The 21,831-nt window shown below is 38.8% G+C and overlaps 1 protein-coding gene across 4 annotated transcripts in view; it reads right to left on the bottom strand.

The window, feature by feature from the left end:
- Positions 1–21,225, bottom strand: part of LOC109060922 — a 62,158-nt gene extending 40,933 nt beyond the window's left edge. For 2 of the 4 annotated variants that reach the window (XM_042731600.1, XM_042731625.1), the window contains exons 1-3: positions 19,723–21,225; positions 8,017–8,085; positions 5,539–7,476 (exon numbers count right to left, since the gene is read on the bottom strand). In XM_042731600.1, coding sequence (XP_042587534.1) covers positions 5,539–7,476; positions 8,017–8,085; positions 19,723–21,224 — 3,509 coding nt within the window. In that variant the 5' untranslated portion in view covers position 21,225. The remainder of the gene's footprint in view (positions 1–5,538; positions 7,477–8,016; positions 8,086–19,722) is intronic. The other 2 variants (XM_042731607.1, XM_042731616.1) reach the window with 2 other exon arrangements.
- Positions 21,226–21,831: the final 606 nt, after the last annotated feature.

The following is a 21,831-nucleotide window of genomic DNA, read 5'->3' as shown; positions in this document are numbered from 1 at the left end:
ATTAAAGAAATCACCAGGAAAGATCATGCTAGTTGACCATTCACTCTCTGGTCTTTACATCAGGAAATAAAGATGTGACTTAGTTAAAGGTCATATTTTATGAGCATTATGTGTATGAAGCTTCAACTATTTTTTTTCTTCTTAGTTAAACAGAATTTATTGTGGAAAGTCTTATTACATCAACCAGTTCTATTGTATAGTTTATATTTCACCAAAAATATAAATGTTTCATCATATATCCTGCACTTTAATGGAGCTTTTCCACTGCGTGGTACGACTCAGCTCGGCTCCACATGGTTTGCGTTTTCACTGCAGTTTAGTATCGTTTTAGAGTGGGCGGGATTATTTACATATCGTTATAGTTGCGCCGCCTCTACTGCCACGACTCCTAAAAAAACTTTTTCATTGCGTGTCGCCTGATCAAGCTCTCGCTGGATCTGCTCCTCTGCTACCAACGAGAGGAATGTCTGTACTTCCGCAACAGCCAACACATCTTTTTGGTTGTTAAAAAAAGGTGCGCTTGTACAAAACAGTTGCGTTTGATCCTTCGTTGGCTGAGCTGATTTAAATCTAGTGGTTCTTTTGTGTTTGTGTCGCAGGTTCAGTGATGCAGGTAGTGACGATTCACTCTGGCCAATCCGTGATCAGCAGAGTTTACACATCACGTTTTGGTAATGGTACGATTTGCTTGGAACCTCAACTGAGGTGGTACTAAAAAAAAGTACCAGGTACCAGGTACTGTACCCAGTGGAAACCCCCCTAAAAGTGAACCGTACTGTGCCGTACTATGCAGTGGAAAAGTGCCATAAGGGGACTGTGGGACACGAGCAGGACAAAGCCAATCTCTTTACTCATCTTCATGTTTTCTTCAAATATTCCAAAACAACTGACACTGTTTGTAATAAGTCAGAAAAGTGAATTATACATTTCTTATAAGCAAGACATTTATGTTTGCTGTGGCTAAGAATTAACTAAATTAAAATGAAGGAAGGAATTAGTACAACATGGCCACAATTTAACTAAAATGAGGGAGCTCGTGAAGATAAAACATTTATAATCCCCTGCAAAAATAGAGGGTTAGACTGTAAGGATTTGGGAAAAGAAACAAGAGGTTCCAGTGGAATAATTCATGGAATATTGTTAAATTTGTAGAAATTTGAGTCACTAGCACACAAATCCATGTATGGCTTAATTTTAATTTATGGGCTCACACAACAAAGCTTCATACTTCACTTGTACCTTAATATCCACTATATATATAATATATATATATATATATTTGTTTATATATATATATATATATATATATATATATATATATATATATATATTTTGTTTTTTTATATATATATATATATATATATATATATAGTTAATTTGTAAGATTATGCACTGTTTTGGTACCACTGCAGTGGGGCAGTTGTGACGCTGACTGGCACAGCCCTAACAGGGCTGTACAGTGCGACATATATGTTGCACGTGCTATGAAAAAACTGGTCTGTGTGATGAATAAATTTACCACTGTTGCATGCGTGCATACAGTTTTGCAAGTTCATAACTTAGCCGCTTAATTATGGAAGCAGATTAGTCTCAAATATAATTCACGCAAAAAACACGATTCACACATGCATAGACAATTTCACATGCATGAAACCTAATTCACGTACACACAAAAAAATTCACGTGCGTGAAAAAAAATATATATTCACAAAAAGCAATTCTCATGCGCAAAATAAAATTATATATTCATAAAATACATTTCACAAATGCAAAACACAATTCGTAGATATACAACTGTGCACAAAAAAATCTTTGAATGTTTAAAATGTACGAGTGTCTGAATGTACAAATCGTCATTTACTACGAATCCACTCGGATTTGTGTGTGTGTGTTTTTGAGACTTTCCTGACAGAGCTCTCTTCCCAACGTGGGTCTGTCGTACTCTTTAGGCAATCAGATGCGAGCTTACCATTCAACCAATCATATCATAAGCCACTGAGAGTGCATTCAGAAGCTCGCAGGCAATCGGGGAGACGTCAAGAGAGAAGCCCATAGAAGCCCTGGCGTTACATTTTAATATACTATACAAAACAATTAATCAGAATACTTACTCCTGCTCACTCACGCCAAAGAACTCCCCGCTCAAGCTCTCCGTCTCTGCAAGATTAACGATGGCAGTTTGCACGCACAGCTACTAGAAGATTTACATCTGTCAGACAGGTTGCTGACGTCAGCAAGCTTAGTTTGAGTCTGCGCGTCAGAAACGGAAGTGCTAAAAATCGCTAAAAATGGGCTTCACTTGTCTCAATTGAGTTTCAATTGGGTCGCTGTGTCCATTTCTTTTACTGTCTATGGGATTACTGATGTAAAGGCTTAATTTCCATTCTAATTAATCCATATTGCGCAAAAGGTGCGCAGAATCGTGCTCCTTGAATGCACTCTCAGTGGCTTATGATATGATTGGTTGAATGGTAAGCTCGCATCTGATTGGCTAAAGAGTACGACAGACCCACGTGGGAAGAGAGCTCTGCCAGGAAAGTCTCAAAAACACACACACACAAATCCGAGTGGATTCGTAGTAAATGACGATTTGTACATTCAGACACTCGTACATTTTAAACATTCAAAGGTTTTTGTGCACAGTTGTATATCTACGAATTGTGTTTTGCATTTGTGAAATGTATTTTATGAATATATAATTTTATTTTGCACATGTGAATTGCTTTTTGTGAATATATATTTTTTTTTCACGCACGTGAATTTTTTTGGTGTGTACGTGAATTAGGTTTCATGCATGTGAAATTGTCTACGCATGTGTGAATCGTGTTTTTTGCGTGAATTATATTTGAGACTAATCTGCTTCCATACTTAATAGTGTGAAGTGATTTCATTGTGCTTGTTTTTGTGTGCAATATTGATTATACTTGGTAGTTAGAGGCGTGCGATATGATTTTCGATCATGGATGATTAAAATGTCTCCATGCCACGGTCTGCTTTTAAAGAAATATCGTTGTACCATGCTACAGCGCACATTCTATCAGCTGCAGTTCTGGCGCCTCCATCTAAATATACTGTACAACGCCACATACATTCACATACATCTAATGTTAACTCTGCAGTAGAGTTACGCTCACTGGAGACTGCACTTATTCACAATAACAAAAGTGCATTATTTGCATCTGCCAGTTGAACATAATTCACATGCATTTCTGACGTGCGCTTTTTCTGAGCACATGCACATACCTGTCAAACAGCGCCTGATTACAAGACTAAGTTGTTTTTTGCATATGATTGATTTTGCGTCTGATACTGTACTGTTTACATATAAACACCAGTTATGTCTAAAATGAAAGTAAACAGTTGAGAGAGAAACGGATGTGTGCAGCTCTTAAAGGGACAGAGCTAAACACGCTGCCGCTTGTCATTAAAGGGATAGTTCACCCAAAAATTACATTTCTGTTGTTATTTACTCACTCACATGTTGTCCCAGACCTGTATTCATTTCTTTCTTGTGCTGAACACAAAATAATATTTTGGAGAATGTGGGTAACCAAACAGTAGCTGGTCCCCATTGATTTTGATAGTAGGAAAAAAATGCATGGGGATCAGCAAGTGCTTGGTTACCCACATTCTTCAAAATAACTTCAACAGAAGTTATTCAGGATGATCAACAGAATGTTCAACATAATGTTTAATAGAAGAAAGAAACTAATTCAGGTTTAAATGAACTTGAGTGTGAGTATAGACCCCTTAAAAGTTTGTAAACATTGCAACGTCTCCGGGTGGGCGGGGCTTAGCTGGAGGCAAAAAGAGGCGCGGATGCAATGTTGACAAGCGTAAACTAGCACGTTTTAGGAGGGATTTATTAAACATGGATGCAGAAGAAGGTTCGGAACTGTCCGAATATGTACAGTCACTGACTCTGCGGGACCGTGACAAAAAAAATAATAATAAAAAAAGTGGAAGTTAGCACATATTTATCAATTAATTCAGTTGATCACTCAGTTCACTGACCAAACTGGTTATCAGACCAAAATATAATGACGAGTGGATAACATTACAGTAGCCTAATTTATTTATTTATTTATTTTTATCTAAGCCTGGTGTAGTTCTTGTATCTTGTTCTCATTGGAAACATTTTAACCAGGTTTTGGATATTTCCTAGACAACATATGAATTACTTTCGGGTGGTTTGGGGAATTTTGTCAGGGCTTATTGTCTAATGTAACCTATCGCTGGGCTAACTATGATTAGCAATGTGGATTATTTTTAAGAGACCATTCAAAGGATGGCACACACATCTATCGCTGTATGTTTGTTTAACATTTAAGCTAGCTAGTGCGCTGAAGTTTGGCGACCTTTTCACCTATAAAACATAAACTTGCTGATTTGTACTAGATAAAACCAACACACCAGTACATATGCATAGATTATTTTACCTAATATGAAGTGTGCACTGCAAACACGAGCATTATCTATGATCGTCTCTGTCTAGTCTGTACGCCGTATTGCATTCAACCACAATTGTCTTCTTGATTTCTGTGAAGGAATGTCGGCCGGGATCCGGTGAAACTTTAGTTTTGAACCAAAAGTGCTGTTCCTTCTATTCTGGCAGCCAAAAACACAACAAGACGACATTTTAATGTCAAAACCTCAAACTTTTAGCGCGCCTGCTATGAGTTCTTCCTTATGTTTTGCCTCCAGCTAGAGCGGTGACGTCACAGTCACGTAGGCGATTAAGGGGTCTATATGATGGTATAAAAATAAAACACTATGACAGAATTATTAGACAGATGACAGAATTGTCATTTTTTGGGTGAACTATTTTTAATGTTAATAAAACAACAAAAATATATCACTCACTGCTCATGACTGATGTACTTTAATACAGTTGCTTTAAAAATGTATAACTGATTTATATAGTGTATAGTGTTTTATTTTAATATTTGTTCATTCAATTTCTTGAAAGTTACTGCTAACTACTATACTTGAAAAATAAAATTAGTTTTATTTGTAAATTATGTGTATTTGTAATGTATATCTTTGTTCTTCTTTTCTAATAAGAAAGATAAAAGAAATATAAAATAATGACAGATTTTTATCTTCACCCACTTTGGCGTAAATGTCTGCCATTCTTTTTTATTTTATATTGTGTTAATTTTTTTTTTTTTTTTACAGTAGGGAAATTAGTTTGGCTGTACTGCTCAGGCAAATTACAAAATGTAAAACCAACATGAAAAAGAATCATGATAAAATCGTGAATTGTCATATTCCTGAATAAAATGGTGATATGCTATTTTTGCCATATCGCTCACCCCTAACTTGTGCTACAACTGTTTGGCCTGTACTAAAAAACTTTCAACTTCTGTAGCACCAGTGCTTAGTGCAAAAAAAGTTAACGTACAGCCCCGCCTAAGAGCAGTTTAATTATGTTTTATGCTTATGAACACACACACCCAGAAAATACTCATCAAACCTCCATCACAACTTCTTTCACATTATGTTCATATTGCAATATTATTTGATTTTCACACTCACACAGCTTTTCTGCAGTTCCTCACAGCAGGTAACAGTCTCCATCTGCCCTCTTTTGATTTGATGTTGTACCTATTAACGTTAAACTCATCCAGCACCTCCTCTGACATCAGGATCATGTTTGCCAAAGTTGAGCATTGTGCAAGAGAAAGACTTTTACTTTTTGCTTTAGATTTCAAAAACGCCTGCACTTCTTCAACAACAGAGTTATCCTTCATCTCAATCAAGCAGTATGATAGATTCATCCATCTTTCAGGACTGACATTGTTTTTTTGACCTCGTTTGAGGTTTTGGATTATTTTCTTGATGCTCTCTGGGTTGTTCTCTGTGTGTATCAGCACATCCTGTAAGAGTCTCTGATTAGACTCCAGTGAGACGCCATGAAGAAACCGAAGGAAAAGATCCAGGTGTCCAGTTTTACTCTTCAAGGCTTCATTCATTACTCCCTTCAGAAACACATCCAGAGGAACATCCTCACACTGAGTTCTGGACTTTCCTGTCAGGAACATTTTCAGAACCTCACTGTTCTTGTGTAAACAACAGTAAAACACATACAGTGCTGCAAAAAACTCCTGAAAGCTCAGATGTACAAAGCTGTAAACCTTCCTGTGATAAATCACAGATTCCTCCCTAAAGATCTCAGTGCAAATCCCAGAATACACCGAGGCGTCAGTGACGTCTATGCCGCTCTCTCTCAGGTCCTCCTCATAAAACTTCACATTGCCCTTCATCAGCTGATTGAAAGCCAGTTCAGCCAGTTTCACAATCACTTCTCTGTTGGACTGCAGGGGTTTCTCTGAATCTCTCACTTCATACTTCTGGTTCCTCATATTTGTTTGAATGAGCAGGAAGTAGATGTACATTTCAGTCAGAGTTTGAGGGATTTCTGCACTGAGATCTTGTTTCAGGATGTTTTGAAGCACAGTGGCTGAGATCCAGCAGAAGACAGGTATGTGGCACATGATGTGGAGGCTTCTTGCTCTTCTGATGTGTGAGATGATTCTGCTGGCTTGATGCTCGTCACTGATTCTCTTCCTGAAATATTCCTCCTTCTGAGGGTCATTGAATCCCTGAATTTCTGTCACACGGTTGATGTAGTTGGAGGGGATCTGATTGGCTGCTGCTGGTCTGGTGGTGATCCAGATGAGAGCAGAGGGAAGCAGATCTCCTTTCATGAGGTTCGACATCAACAGACTCAATGATGAAACCTCAGTCACATCAGAAACTTTCTGACAGTCTGAAAACATCAGTGAAATTCTGCTTTCATCCAGACCATCAAAGATGAACACAACTTTACATTTATCATAAATCTTTGAGTCCAGATACTGAAGTTCAGGATGAAAGTCAAGCAGAAGTCTGTGAAGACTGTAATGATGATCTTTAATCAAGTTCAGCTCTCTAAATGGAAGCACAAACATGAAATCTACATCCTGATTGGCTCTTCCCTCTGCCCAGTCCAGAATGAACTTCTGCACAGAGACGGTTTTTCCAATTCCAGCGATGCCTTTAGTAAGAACAGTCTTTATTGTGTCATTTTTCTGTCTTCTCTTCTCCTCATATCCTGGTTCAGGTGAAGGATTAAAGATGTCATTGCAGTTGATTGGAGTGTCTTGGAGTGTCCTGTAACTTTTCTCCATCTGTAGCACCTCATGTTCTTCATTCACTCCTTCACTCTCTCCCTCTATGATGTACAGCTGTGTGTAAATCCTGTTCAGGAGGGTTTTATTCTCTTGTAGTTTGATTCCCTCAAATAAGCGCTCATACTTGTTCTTCATGCTGGTTTTGTGCTGGTTTTTGACTCTCTGAAGATCATCATGCACTGTTTGGTGAGAATCGAGCTGCAGATCTGCTTCTGTGTCATGATGACTGAAGTGGTTCTGACTGTAAGAGGATGTGAAGCTCTGACAGGACACATATCTGATCTGATCAGCTCTCCAGCCACTGAAAAGATATTAAGATGAACAGAGAGACAAAAACAAAGAGAAACGAGCTTTATCAAAACAGAAAAAAAAAATGTACATGTCTCTAATATTAAATGATTTTATTTGAAATCATACCACAGCCACTTTTAGAAAGAGTGTTTAATTAATAGGCTCATTTAAATTATAATTTATTTTTTATTACTGTCAATATAACACTAATGCAGAAATCCCACTGTGTCCCATATTTTTGTGTGTATTTAGACAAAAAGGTAAAAGACACAGAGAAGCACACAAGAGCACTATAACAAAGCATATGTACAGTATTTAACAAAGAGCCTATTAACTTTTTCTTTTCAGTTTACTTTCTTTATATTATGATATTCATTTTAATGTTATTTTTGCTGTTAAAAAAAGAGAACACAATTTCCATTTATTTTTTGTCTAAAGAACTTCATTGCTAAAATAAAATTTAAATTTAATAGTATCTCTCGTGTATTTCTGTCTACAGTACATTGATTGTTCTTGTGTTGAATGTCTCACTCTACATGAATATACTCACACTGATCCATCACTGAGATCAGGGGGCTGCAGTGGAGAAGCTGCTCTCTTTCTCTTCCTGCTGATAATACTGAGAAAAAGAGAGAAATATTGTTTTACATGTAACATGGGTGTGAACAGGTCTTATGGTTGAAAACTAGGAAAAACATGAAAATTAGTCTTTCAGACTTGGATCAACTATTTTCGCCATGCATGTGCAGTGCCCTCTGTGCTTTGTGCTCAATGCTCTGTGAGGCTATTACTAGCTGAGTTCACTGGTGATTGTCTAGGAAAGGCACATGTGAAACTCTCAAAATGAAAACATGGTGGAACCAGGCAATCTCCCAGACTTCGACTGAAGATGCAAATTAGGCTATTTGGAATCATTTTGTCTATTTAAAAAATAATCCAGGATTGGCTGAAGACGGGTATCCAATATGCAAAGCATGCAGATGAAAATGTTACAGCACCTGAGGAATCACCATCCAAAGATTCAATAGTTTAAAAACATATTAAACATATTAAATTTTACTTAACTTCACTTAACATTATTTGTAGCATGCCTCCCATCCAGTAATCACAATAAGATGCGTGCTTTATTATTTTGACATTAACAGGGTCTCATCTTTTATATTCTGTCAATTTTATCACAAATTCCTAACAATACTTGCAATCTTTATAAATCTGCAGATCGCTAAAGATGAACTTCTGTTCAAGCAGAAACATATGAACCCGAACAGATCATCTCTCCTGCTTTACTGCTCATTACAGCACAAAATAAACATGAATGAACATCAGAAGGTATGTTGAAAGTGCAATTTACTGAAATTTATAATGCATAACATAACCATGTTTCAACTGTGGAAAGACAATTAATGAAACAGCTTGTGAAACAACATGTCATGTAATGCTATTCAACTCAGGAAAACCACTCTGTGTCTATAAACTCATTACTTCACAAGAGAAAAAACAAAAGAAGATATTTTGGAGAATGTTGGTAACCAAACAGTTCACGGTAGCCATTGACTTCCACAGTATGGAAATAAAATAGCTTGAAAAGTCGATAGCTACCAGCAAATGTTTGGTTACCAACATTCTTCAAAACACCTTCTCTTTTGTGTTCATTAGAAGAAGGGTGATGTAGCTTGTGGACCAATCAGAAACACAATAATTTGTTATATTCTACAAATAATCCCTAAGACCCCTCACTCAACCAACAAGCCAACCATGAGGGTCTATGGACCCTTCCCCCGAAATGCAACTAACACCTCAAAAAGGCAGAACAGGCCCCTGGTTCCATGGCAACCAAAGACAAATCATATTTGATCCAATCACAGCAGTTTTACAGTTTTACTGCTCAAAGGAATGTGGGCACAGTAATTTTCACTAATTTTCCTCATAGGAAAGACACAAAATGCCCATAGAAATTGACTCCTTTCTAATTAATTCATAGACAAACCTTTCTTTGAATGAACACACATATCCTCAGGTCATTGTGTATATTATTACTGTTCTTGTATATTGTCTTTTGTATTGTATACTGTCTTATGCATGCTTATGATAGAATCCTTAGTTAATATGACCTCACCTATAGCATGTTTAGTATTTAAGAATTTGTATTTTCATTATCTAAATAGGAGTGTATTTTATGTTGATACATATGCAACATATTAGTGTTCTAAGAATATTCAATAGTTTTGCATCAACACCCAATCAATGTGCAAAACACCATGATCAAAGACAAAGAGTCATAAAATTTCCCCCCAAAGGTACCATTCCTCATTGGCTCACTCAAATCCTGAGAGTGTTACCACAGTCACAAGATCGGGCACTTATTTTAGATTCTGAGAAGATGAGGATGCTGAGCTAGATGTCTCCTAAAAAACCCTAAGCTTGTGCCAGGTTGTGGCCTTGTCCTTCCATTAACTAAAGATCCTCAGATTTCAGATGATGTCTCTTTTAGCTATTCTGTTATGTCTACACTCTTCACCCAGGAGAAAACTCTCCCGACAACCACTGAGTCATCACCCCCTTCATACCCAGAAGAACGTGATCATAATATCAACACCACCAAACCTTAAAACCATCAAGACTTTTTATCTGAGACTGCATCCAGATGCTCTTTCAACGGCCAAGGAAATGCAAGTATTGTACATTTAAATGAGTCATATGATGCGATTTCAAGTTTTCCTTTCTCTTTGGAGTGTAACAAGCTGTTTGTGAGTAGATAAGGTCTGTAAAGTTTCAAAGACTAAAGTCTCAAACCCAAAGAAATATTCTTTATAAAAATTAAAAAATGTACACGCCCTCCTAAAATGACTCGTTTAAACACACCCCATAATGATGTTGCATAATGATGCCCAAATGTTCACGCAAAGAAAGAAGGCGTAACTTTGATTCTCGCTGTTGCCGTCGGTCGAGACGCTGTTTCATTGTGAAAGCGAAAAATAATTAGTTTGGCCTTCCAAAAGAGGACACAGTGGTTAAGTTGTATTTACAACACTGTTCCAGAATAGTTCAACCCAAATATTTAGATGTGTGCAACGCATTTTATGGAGGACTGTTTCCTGATCCTGGGAGAGAAGACTACAATGCCGGTGCTTCTGACACACAGTCTGTAAGTACGTTTACATATGTAAAGGATTTGCCACTGATAATTCAAATGTGAGCTTTGAGCAGTGTAGAGCAGCGGTTTTCAATTCAAGTCCATTTGACATCCATTTGACGTCTTCAGACGTTTGTTCTATTCAAACGTAAGTGCCCTGCAAAGTAGACATCACAGGATATTCCGCCATGATTCCAGTTTGAAGCAAATGTTTATGTTCCATTCAAAGTGCACTGAAGTGTGTGAGACTTTAATTTAAATTGTATTTATTTACAGAGGTATATGATGTCACACTTGTCCGTGTGTGAAGACATTGCGCAGCGGAAATCCGTGAATGAATGTTCCGAAGTGAGATAAATTTCAACAGATTTCCCCTGCTCAGGGAGTAGGGAGCAGTGAACACTGTGTAGGGACCATGTCAATGGGAACACAGTTCATGCACGGAGCTCACGTCTAACGAGCTGGTTATCTGAATCAGGTTTGTTAAGAAAAAAAGACATGTAAAATATGCAGAGCTGGGGGGCGCGAGGACTGGAATTGAGAACCGCTGGTGTAGAGTACCGATTATTGTTTGTCGTTTCTCCGGTCACAAATGCAGACATGGTTTTTTGTTTATGCATAAAAACACAGTATAAGTCATTATTATCCGTAGTTGTGTCCCCAATGTGTAATGTTTCTTATTTCAATGAAGAAACTGTTTGTAATTAAACTTATCTTTTAATTCACTTTCAGGTTGCGAGCAGGAACAGCAACAACACATGTGATGGTCTAACTCTCTGTCTGTCTATATCACCGGTAAGTATAATAATACTGACACCTAGTGGTTAGTTTCTATATATACAACTATCACTACATCCCCTCTCCTTTAGACATAAAGAACAAGTTATTACAACTAATGACTTCTAGATTATCTAACCACTAAGTAAGCACTGTACACATTATACAGGATGTATAATATCAAATAACAATCTCCAGAATTATTTGCTTTACCATCAAAGTAACAATAATCAACTGATTACATTTTCTTTTATCTTTTCATTTATGAACATTCTAATGCTTCTGATCTGTTTAAGCAATATTCAGAGGTTCAGTCTATCAGGAGGCTTTACTGTGCGATTGGATCTTCTCAGCACAGGTGAATGCATTTCTTTAGCTTGCTCATTGTGATGCAGTACTGGAAGTGTTTCAGATGTTGACTCTGCACAGTCAGTGTCACCTGTATGTGTATTCTCTGCTGTCTCTTTTGTTTTTAGCAGACTTCTCCGGTTTCTCCTCAGGATCTGACCATCTTCTGTCCTGACAGTGTAAGAACTTGGCTTCACCTCCTCCAGGACTGTGGCTTTTTTAGTCCAGTATTATTGGAATCCTCAAGTCTTACCGTGTCATTATTGGAGAGTGGTTCTAGGCTTTTTGATGCCTTGTCATAGTTCGCTTTTTGTCTCAGTTTCAGGTGCTTTTGTTTTCTTTTCAGGTACTTTCTCTTGTTTTGTGTTGCCAAGCACGGAAGTGTGGTTTGTAATCTGCGCCCCATCAGTATTTCAGCAGGAGACACACCGTGTTCTAGTGGAGAAGCACGGTAATTCAGCAGAGCTAAATAAGGATCTGATTGACTGTCCACTGCTTTCTTGAGTAGTAGTTTCACAATGTGAACTCCTTTTTCTGCCTTTCCGTTCGACTGCGGATATAATGGGCTCGATGTCACGTGTTGAAACCCATATTCCTCAGCAAACTTCTGGAAGTCCCTTCCACTGTAGCATGGCCCATTATCACTGCAAACCACCTGCGGAATGCCGTGTCTCGCAAAGATGGATTTCATGTGTGTTATCACACAAGCAGAAGATGTATTGGATAGCAACGCAATCTCTGGGTAATTTGACAGATAGTCTATCACCAGCAAATAGTTTCTTCCGTCCAGAAAGAATAAGTCAGTCCCAACTTTCTGCCATGGTTCATCCGGTGGATCAGTGATGATCATTGGCTCCTTTTGTTGCTTAGCATGATGCTTCAAGCATGTATCACAGGTTGACACCATCTTGTCGATGTCTGCGTTTATTCCGGGCCAGTAGATTGCAGTTCTAGCCCTTCTTTTACATTTCTCGGCCCCAAGGTGTCCCTCGTGCAGTTTTTTTAACATCTCCTGTCGCAGTGACTGAGGGATAATGATCCTGTCTTGTCTCAGCAGAAATCCCTTAACAACACTCAACTCTGTTCTGATGTTGTAGTACTGAGCACACTTTCCTCTAGGCCAACCTTCATTCAGATGTTTGATGACCAATTGCAGACATTTATCTTTTCCAGTCTCCACTGCAATCTGTTTGAGTTTTGTGTCTGTGACTGGAAGAGCTTCAGCTACCATGTTCACATGTTGAGTCACATCAGCCTCTGTGGAACTTTCACAATTTCCACTCTGTTCCACAGCTCTGGACAGAGCGTCCGCCAGAACTAGATGCTTCCCTCGAGTGTACATTAGCTCCATATCATACCTCTGCAGTCGCATCATCAGTCGCTGGATTCTTGGAGACATTTGGTTCAAGTTCTTTTTAATGATGGCAATTAATGGTTTGTGATCTGTCTCTGCCACAAATGTTGGTAAGCCGTACACATAGCCGTGAAATTTCTCCAATCCATACACTAAGCCCAGGCACTCTTTTTCAATCTGTGCATAGCGACGTTCCGTCGGAGTCATCGTTCTCGAGGCATATGCGACTGGCCTCCAATTCTCTCCATCCGCCTGCAGTAGAACTGCACCCATTCCATCTTTGGATGCATCCGTCGAGATCTTTGTCTTCTTTGTCGGGTAAAAGAACGTCAGAACAGGCTCTGTGGTGAGGAGAGTCTTCAGTCGTCCCCATTCTTGTTCATGATCAGCTGTCCATCTGAACTCGCCTTTATCGCACAACAGTTCTCTCAAATAAACAGTTTTTGAAGACAGGTTAGGTATGAACTTCCCAACGAAATTGATCATCCCCATCATTCTCAATACAGCTTTTCTGTCTGTGGGTCTGGGCATTTTGAGTATTGCCTGTATCTTACTCTTGTCTGGTTCCACACCCCTTTCTGACAGCGTATCTCCAAGGAACGTGATTTCCTTCGCTCCAAACTGACACTTGTTCCTATTTAACTTGAGCCCATACTTCCTTACACGATGTAGGACGTCCATGAGCCTCTTGTTGTGCTGTTCTATTGTGGATCCCCACAATACAATGTCGTCCACATAAACACGCACACCCTCGATACCTTCGATTACGTGTTCCATAGCCCTGTGGAATACTTCAGGAGCTGAGGAAATTCCAAACGGCATCCTCAAGAAGGAGTAGCGGCCAAAGGGCGTGTTGAATGTGCAATACCTTTTGCTGTCCTCATGTAGTTTCAGCTGCCAAAAGCCCTGAGATGCATCCAGCTTCGTAAAAAACTTAGCACCTGCCATCTCACTTATAATTTCCTCCCGTGTTGGAATCTGATAATGTTCTCTCTGTATGTTTGCATTTAAGTCCTTTGGATCCATACAAATACGTAGATCACCATTGGCTTTCTTCACACACACACCATTGAATTAACCCACTCCATAGGCTCTTCCACTTTTTCTATGACTCCCATTGTTGTCATTTTATCCAGCTCTTGCCTCAGCTTTTCACGAAGTGGTGCTGGAACCCGTCTGGGTGCGTGAACTACTGGCTGGGCATCGTTTTTCAACTGTATTTTGTAGGTGAATGGTAATACTCCAAACCCTTCAAAGATGTCTGGAAACTGTTTCACGATTTGTTCCACACTGTTCTGTGTTTCTCCATTATTTATGGTGTATACTCTTCTTACCAGACCCAGATCTTCACATGCCTTATCTCCCAACACAGAATCATGGCCATCTGGAACAACCACAAACATGAGGTAATGTTCTCTGTTTTTAACTTTTACTCTGAGAGTACATGTTCCTTTTGTTGGAATGTTCTGGCCATTATAGGCTTTGAGTTGCACAGTTTTCTGACTTATGCGCGGCTTGATTTTCATTGCTCTGACATCATGCTCTTAAATCAGATTGACTTTTGCTCCTGTGTCTAGCTTGAGTGATACTGTTACTCCGTTTATTTCCAGAGCAGTCATCCACTTGTCCCTTGCAACACTATTCACATCAGCCTGTTCTGTTCTTTCTTGACTGATATCGGCCTTCTGCACCATTCCAACGAAGAATGTGTCACTGAGGGATGTTTCTTCCACTGCATGCACACGCTCTCTTTGACTTTGTCCACCTTTTGAAAAGCATTGTTTGGCAAAATGATTCTGCCCTTTACATTTAGCACAGACTTTGCCATAAGCTGGGCACTGTTTTGGCAGGTGTCTTTTGCCACATCTCTTACAGTTAAACAGTTCTTTCTGCTGTTTCAGTTTACTCATTCCGCTTTTCTGCTTCTCTGTTACTGCAGCTACGGCTGAATTGTCACTCCCGCTCATCTTTGTGTGTTCACTAAAGGTTTTAGCATGCTGAATAGCTATCTCACTGGCCTGACATATACGCACTGCTTCATTCAAGGTTAGCTCCGTCTCTCTCAAAAGCCTCTCTCTCACTTTTTTATCATTGATGCCGAACACAATTTGGTCACGGACCATTGAATCTTGCAACAGTCCGAAATTGCATGTTTTAGCTTTCAACTTTAAATCAACTAAGAAACTGTCAAACGTCTCTCCTTGTTGTTGTAGACGAGAGCGAAAAACATACCTCTCAAAAGTCTCGTTTTTTCTTGGTGTGCAGTGCACATCAAACTTTTCCATCACCACGTCATATTTGCCTTTGTCCTCGGCCTGTGCAAACACGAGTGTGTTAAACACTTCGATTGACTGAGGTCCCGCGACGGTGAGAAGCAATGCAATCTTGCGTGCATCCGACGCTTCATCCAAGCCCACTGCTTGCAAGTACAGCGTGAATCTCTGCTTGAACATACGCCATTCGTGATCAATGTTTCCAGTCCAGTTTACAGCGTCAGGCGGTTTAACACTTTCCATGACGACTGTCGATGTTGGTGATTAGCCCCAGTCCTGGTACCATGTAATGTTTCTTATTTCAATGAAGAAACTGTTTGTAATTAAACTTATCTTTTAATTCACTTTCAGGTTGCGAGCAGGAACAGCAACAACACATGTGATGGTCTAACTCTCTGTCTGTCTATATCACCGGTAAGTATAATAATACTGACACCTAGTGGTTAGTTTCTATATATACAACTATCACTACACAATGGATGCAACAAATGGCTCGTTTGTAATGGGTTTTATTGTTTTTGACTTGTTCTGACCGGGACACGCATCACAGTATGACAAGGGGCGTAACATTTCCATCACATGCTTGAGGCATTCGGCCAATCACAACGCACTGGATAGCTGGCCAATCAGAGCACACCTTGCTTTTCAGAACAATTAGCTTTGTAAAAATCGACGCGTTTCAGAAGGCGGGGCATAGAGGAGAAACAATAATGTACAGTATGTGGAAAATAATGTTTTTTTGAACCTTAAACCGCATAAACACATTTCACTACACCAAATACACAAAATAATGTTCTTTTTAGCAACATCATATGACCCCTTTAACTAAAAGAAACAGAAGTTTAGTATAAGCTGTAGACCCCGTTGTAAAACAACCCTGATGGTTTCTGCTCGGGTGGTTAACTGACTTATTTTCCATAACTGCATTTCTCTAATGGTTTCATTAATCCACTTCAACTCCCCCATGTATGAGTGACAGTATGTTTGTTTGTTTAAATTAGTTATGTGTTAGTGTTAAGTTAATAAAACTTTTGTGCACAAAATAGATGAGTTTCTGGTTCTGTCACCATTTGTGAATAATGTCCCTTTTATGATCCGATCTATAGCTACATGCTCTAATGCATTAGTAGTACTGTAAGAAAGTAACTTTATGTGGCCATGAAAATATCCTTTCTTATAGTTGATATGAAATTGCACTGAATGTTCGCTGGATGAACAGATTAGATAATTGTAATATTAATTCTGCTACATTTACTACTGGCAGATTGGGTAAATAATTGTAATTTATTATAATTAATTGTAATTATTTATATACATTTCCCTTTTGAGCTAATTTGCTACAGTGAGAAAATGATAGAATTTTCATTTTTGGGCGAGCTATCCCTTTAAATAAAGATACAAGCATTTTTATGAATATATGAATTATGTTATGTATTCATTATATTTTCACTTAAAGGGATACTCTACCCCAAAATGAAAATTTTCTCATTAATCACTTACCCCCATGTTGTTCCAAACCCGTAAAAGCTTCATTCATCTTCGGAACACATTTTAAGATATTTTGGATGAAAAAAGGGATGATGGTGACTGTCCCATAGACTGCCAAATAAATAACAGTGTCAAGGTCCAGGAAAGTATGAAAAGCATCGTCAGAATAATCATCTGCCATCAGTGGTCCAACCGTAACGTTATGAAGTGACGACAATACTTTTTGTACGCAAATAAGTTCATTTTGTACGCTTTTTGTGACTCCTCTGTGTCACTCCACATCAGCATAGCGCCATTTTGGTGAATCTGAACTGTACACAGGCAGCATACGCTCTTCTGTGTCAGCCACGCCAAAAGGATATGTTTTCTACGTATATATACAAGGCGGCTTGAGAGGGAGAGAGGTCGGAGATTGCAGATCCCGCTGCACACACACAAGGTAAAATCAGAGTAACTAAACAGCTTCATTTTTTGTAGAGAGGGACACACATATGCAGGTCATTCACACACACAACTGTCATCTCTCTCTTGAACCATATAAATGTCAACTCATTCAAATAAATGTGATCTAACTGTTCTATTTCATCTGATTTAAAGCGGGCAGAATGCTACAGCTAATGAGCTGCAACTGATGAAAATAACCATTATTTTTACCCTTCCAGTTAAGTATTGCGCTGCTAACATCATAAACAGCTTTAAGTTTTCAATGTTTGCAAATGACCAATGATATGATGTTGCTAAAAAAACATTATTTTGTGTATTTGGTGTAATGCAATGTGTTTATGTGGTTTAAGGTTCAAAAAACACATTTTCCACATACTGTACATTATTGTTTCTCCTCTATGCGCTGCCTTTCTGAAACGTGTAAATTTTACAAAGCTCATCGTTCTGAAAAGCACTGTGTACTTTGATTTGCCAGCTATCCAGTGTGTTGTGATTGGCCGAATTCCTCAAACATGTGATGGAAATGTTACACCCCTTACCAGGTTCAGGAAACTTTCCTCCGTAAAATGCACTGCACACACTCGAATATTTGGGTTATACTCTTCTGGAACAGTGTTGTAAATAAAACTTAACCACTGATTTTTAGTTGTGTCCTCTTTTGGAAGGCCAAACAAAGTATTTTATCTTTTGCAATGAAACACTCAGCATCTCCACAATATGGAGGTGACAGCAATAATACTACAGCGAGAATAAAAGTTACACCTTTTTTCTTTGTATGAACATTTGGGCGGCGTTATGCAAATCTTTCCACATCGTGACATAGACATGTGGGGCGTGTTTGAACGAGGTGTTTTAGGAAGGCATGGATGAGTCTTCACTTTTATAAAGAATATCTCTTTGGGTTTAAGAATTTAATATTTGCGACTTTACAGATCTTCTGTATGCACGAATAGCTTTTAACACTCCAAAGACAAAGGAAAGCATGAAATCACATTATATGACCCCTTTAAAATCCTTTAAAGGTTAAAAGTAGGAATGTGTATCTTAACTGCATATCCTAATGAAGGCTGCAATAAAGGGCTTGTTTACACCTGGTCACTTCATGTGTTTTAACTGGTCTGATAACTATCTGGTTTGTTAAAACCATTCCATTTACATTTGGCCACATAAATGTTTCTCCGCAAAAATGGAAATAAGTCCAATCTTCAGTTCCCATGCTTTATGTAAATTATTGGAGTGCACCTCAAAGAAACCAAAAGATACTCGAATATGAAGTGATCAGGTGTAAACAGGGCCAAAATTGTTATATTACTATGTTTTGTTTTTGTTTTGTTTTTTCATTGTTTCAATGAAGGTAAATTTGCTGATAATCGTATATATCATGCTATTTTATGAGACAATAATCATTTAGTCAAATTTTCACATTGTGACATTCCTAGAAGGAAGCTGACCCTCACTGCACTACCCCAATTTTTACAAAATTTTACACAGCAGGGTTGGATCTATATCATTAGCTCTGTGGGCCTAGATAAGCAAAATGAATAACAATAGAGTGGGAAACATGTAACAAAAAAGGGAATCCCTTTGTCATAATTTCCCCTTACAACAACACTCATAACAGACATAGCAGAGCAGAACAGAACAGGTGCAAATGTCCCATTGTGGACAAGATAAAAGTAATTTTCAGTTTCTAAGAGTATAAACTGCTGAGAGGAGCGTAGGTCAGTGAATCCCAAACTATTACATGGCAGGACCCTGCAAAATTATACTAATAAAGAATAGAAATATATAATTCATGGAAATCATTCCTTTTTCACAGCTTGGGTCATATTTCTATGTTTTTAAAGTAAAATTATTTTTATAGTTTACTAAACTATTTATAGTATTCTATTTTAAATGTCTGATTCCAACTTTAATATATCCATATGTGCCTATAAAACTCATGCATAGCCCACATTTTTACATCATTTATTTAATTGAATGGAATTAATTGGATGGTTGTTGTTTGCTATTGCTGTGATCTCATGTCAGTGATGCCCCCTCTTTGACTTTTTACAGTAAGGATTCACTCTTCCACACACGCTACACTTCATGACCGGAAAATAAATAAGAATGTTGTCTAACACACTGACTCTGAAAAAAGTACATCTTTTCTTTTATTATTATTTAAAATTTCTCTTTAATATTACATTAGGGAGTGGTTAAAGGTTTTTATTTATTTATTTATTTTTTTAGCTGATCTCATGCCTTATTATAGTTTCTCCTTTAGCTGAAGTAAGTTTCTTAGCAGTTTTAATTTCAGAGGTTATGCAGGTGTCCTAGGAGTTTAACTAGTTAAATGACTTTAATTAGAAACCTTTTATTATTATTAACATATTCATGTTCAGAAAAAATAACCTAAATGTTAAATTAATTCACATCCAACATCATGATACTCACAAAGAGTCAGAGGTCACAGCAAGTTCATCACTGAGACCAGGGGGCAGATGCATGGAGTTGTTACTCTTCATAGACACACAGCTGAATCCTGGAGATGCTACTCTCTGAGAGTCAACAAAACTGAGACCAGGAGGCAGATGCATGGAGTTGTTACTCTTCATAGACACACAGCTGAATCCTGGAGATGCTACTCTCTGAGCGTCAACGTAACTGAGACCAGGAGGCAGATACATGGAGTTGTTACTCTTCACAGACACACTGCTGAATCCTGCAGATGCTACTCTCTGAGCGTCAACATCACTGAGACCAGGGGGCAGACCAATGGAGTTGTTACTCTTCATAGACACACTGCTGAATCCTGCAGATGCTGCTCTCTGAGCGTCAACATCACTGAGACCAGGGGGCAGACCAATGGAGTTGTTACTCTTCATAGACACACTGCTGAATCCTGCAGATGCTACTCTCTGAGCGTCAACATCACTGAGACCAGGAGGCAGACCCATGGAGTTGTTACTCTTCACAGACACACTGCTGAATCCTGCAGATGCTGCTCTCTGAGCGTCAACATCACTGAGACCAGGGGGCAGACCAATGGAGTTGTTACTCTTCATAGACACACTGCTGAATCCTGGAGATGATGCTCTCTGAGCGTCAACATCACTGAGATAAGGGAGCTGATGCATGGAGTTGTTAATCTTCATAGACACACAGCTGAATCCTGAGGATGCTGCTCTCGGAGCGTCAGCATCGCTGAGATAAGGGGGGTGATGCATGGAGTTATTACTGTTCATAGACACACAGCTAAATCCTGAAGATGCTGCTCTCTGAGTATCAACATCACTGAGACCAGGGGGCAGACCCATGGAGTTGTTGCTCTTCAGAGACACACTGCTGAATCCTGCAGATGCTACTTTCTGAGCGTCAACATCACTGAGACCAGGGGGCAGACCAATGGAGTTGTTACTCTTCATAGACACACAGCTGAATCCTGCAGATGCTACTCTCTGAGTATCAACATCACTGAGACCAGGGGGCAGACCCATGGAGTTGTTGCTCTTCAGAGACACACAGCTGAATCCTGGAGATGCTACTCTCTGAGCGTCAACATCACTGAGACCAGGGGGCAGACCAATGGAGTTGTTACTCTTCATAGACACACTGCTGAATCCTGGAGATGATGCTCTCTGAGCGTCAACATCACTGAGAACAGGGGGCAGATGCATGGAGTTGTTACTCTTCATAGACACACTGCTGAATCCTGGAGATGATGCTCTCTGAGCGTCAACATCACTGAGACCAGGGGGCAGACCAATGGAGTTGTTACTCTTCATAGACACACTGCTGAATCCTGGAGATGCTGCTCTCTGAGAGTCAACATCACTGAGAACAGGGGGCAGACCCATGGAGTTGTTGCTCTTCATAGACACATAACTGAATCCTGGAGATGCTGCTCTCTGAGTGTCAACAGGATTCTCCTGCTCTCTCTCCTCATACACACTCATTTTACACTGGATGTTGTTGTTGTTGTTTTCTTTGTGTATGAGGGAGATTATTTCTGTCCTTTATGTTGAAACAGAGAACATACACTGAAAACTAATACAATTGAATTTCAGTTCTTGCTTGTGATCAGAAGCGAGAAAGCACAGCAAGTGGCTAATAATGTTAAAATGTTTACCTTGATAAGACAGTAAGTCTGGCTGCATCCCAAATTGCATATTTTCCTAAATATGTACCTACCCAAGAGAGTATGCGATTTTGGATGCAGCCATAAACGCAGCCACAATTTCACTCCTGTCTCATAAGTATGATGTGTTTAACAGCATTGAGCACTGTCACCTATCACAGACATGCCTGTTTAACACCAAACACAATGACTTAATCTGATATGTTTACGTTAGTCAGTGGCACATCCACTCAATTCTACTGCCACAATACCAAAATTTTGACTTCGATATGATACCTGACTAAAATGTCTTGATACTACTACTGAACCGATACTACGACAAAAACATAAAACAACAGGAAATGTAAGTGAATAATAAATGATCCACAAGGAACTTATTTTATCTATTAAAAAAAAAAAACTTTCCATTGACTAGTGTGTGCCTG

Source organism: Cyprinus carpio, chromosome A3 (genome assembly GCF_018340385.1).
Source record: "Cyprinus carpio isolate SPL01 chromosome A3, ASM1834038v1, whole genome shotgun sequence".
Classification (NCBI taxonomy): Eukaryota; Metazoa; Chordata; class Actinopteri; order Cypriniformes; family Cyprinidae; genus Cyprinus; species Cyprinus carpio.
The sequence above is the reverse complement of the archived record's forward strand: the minus strand, read 5'-3'. Positions and strand labels throughout refer to the sequence as shown.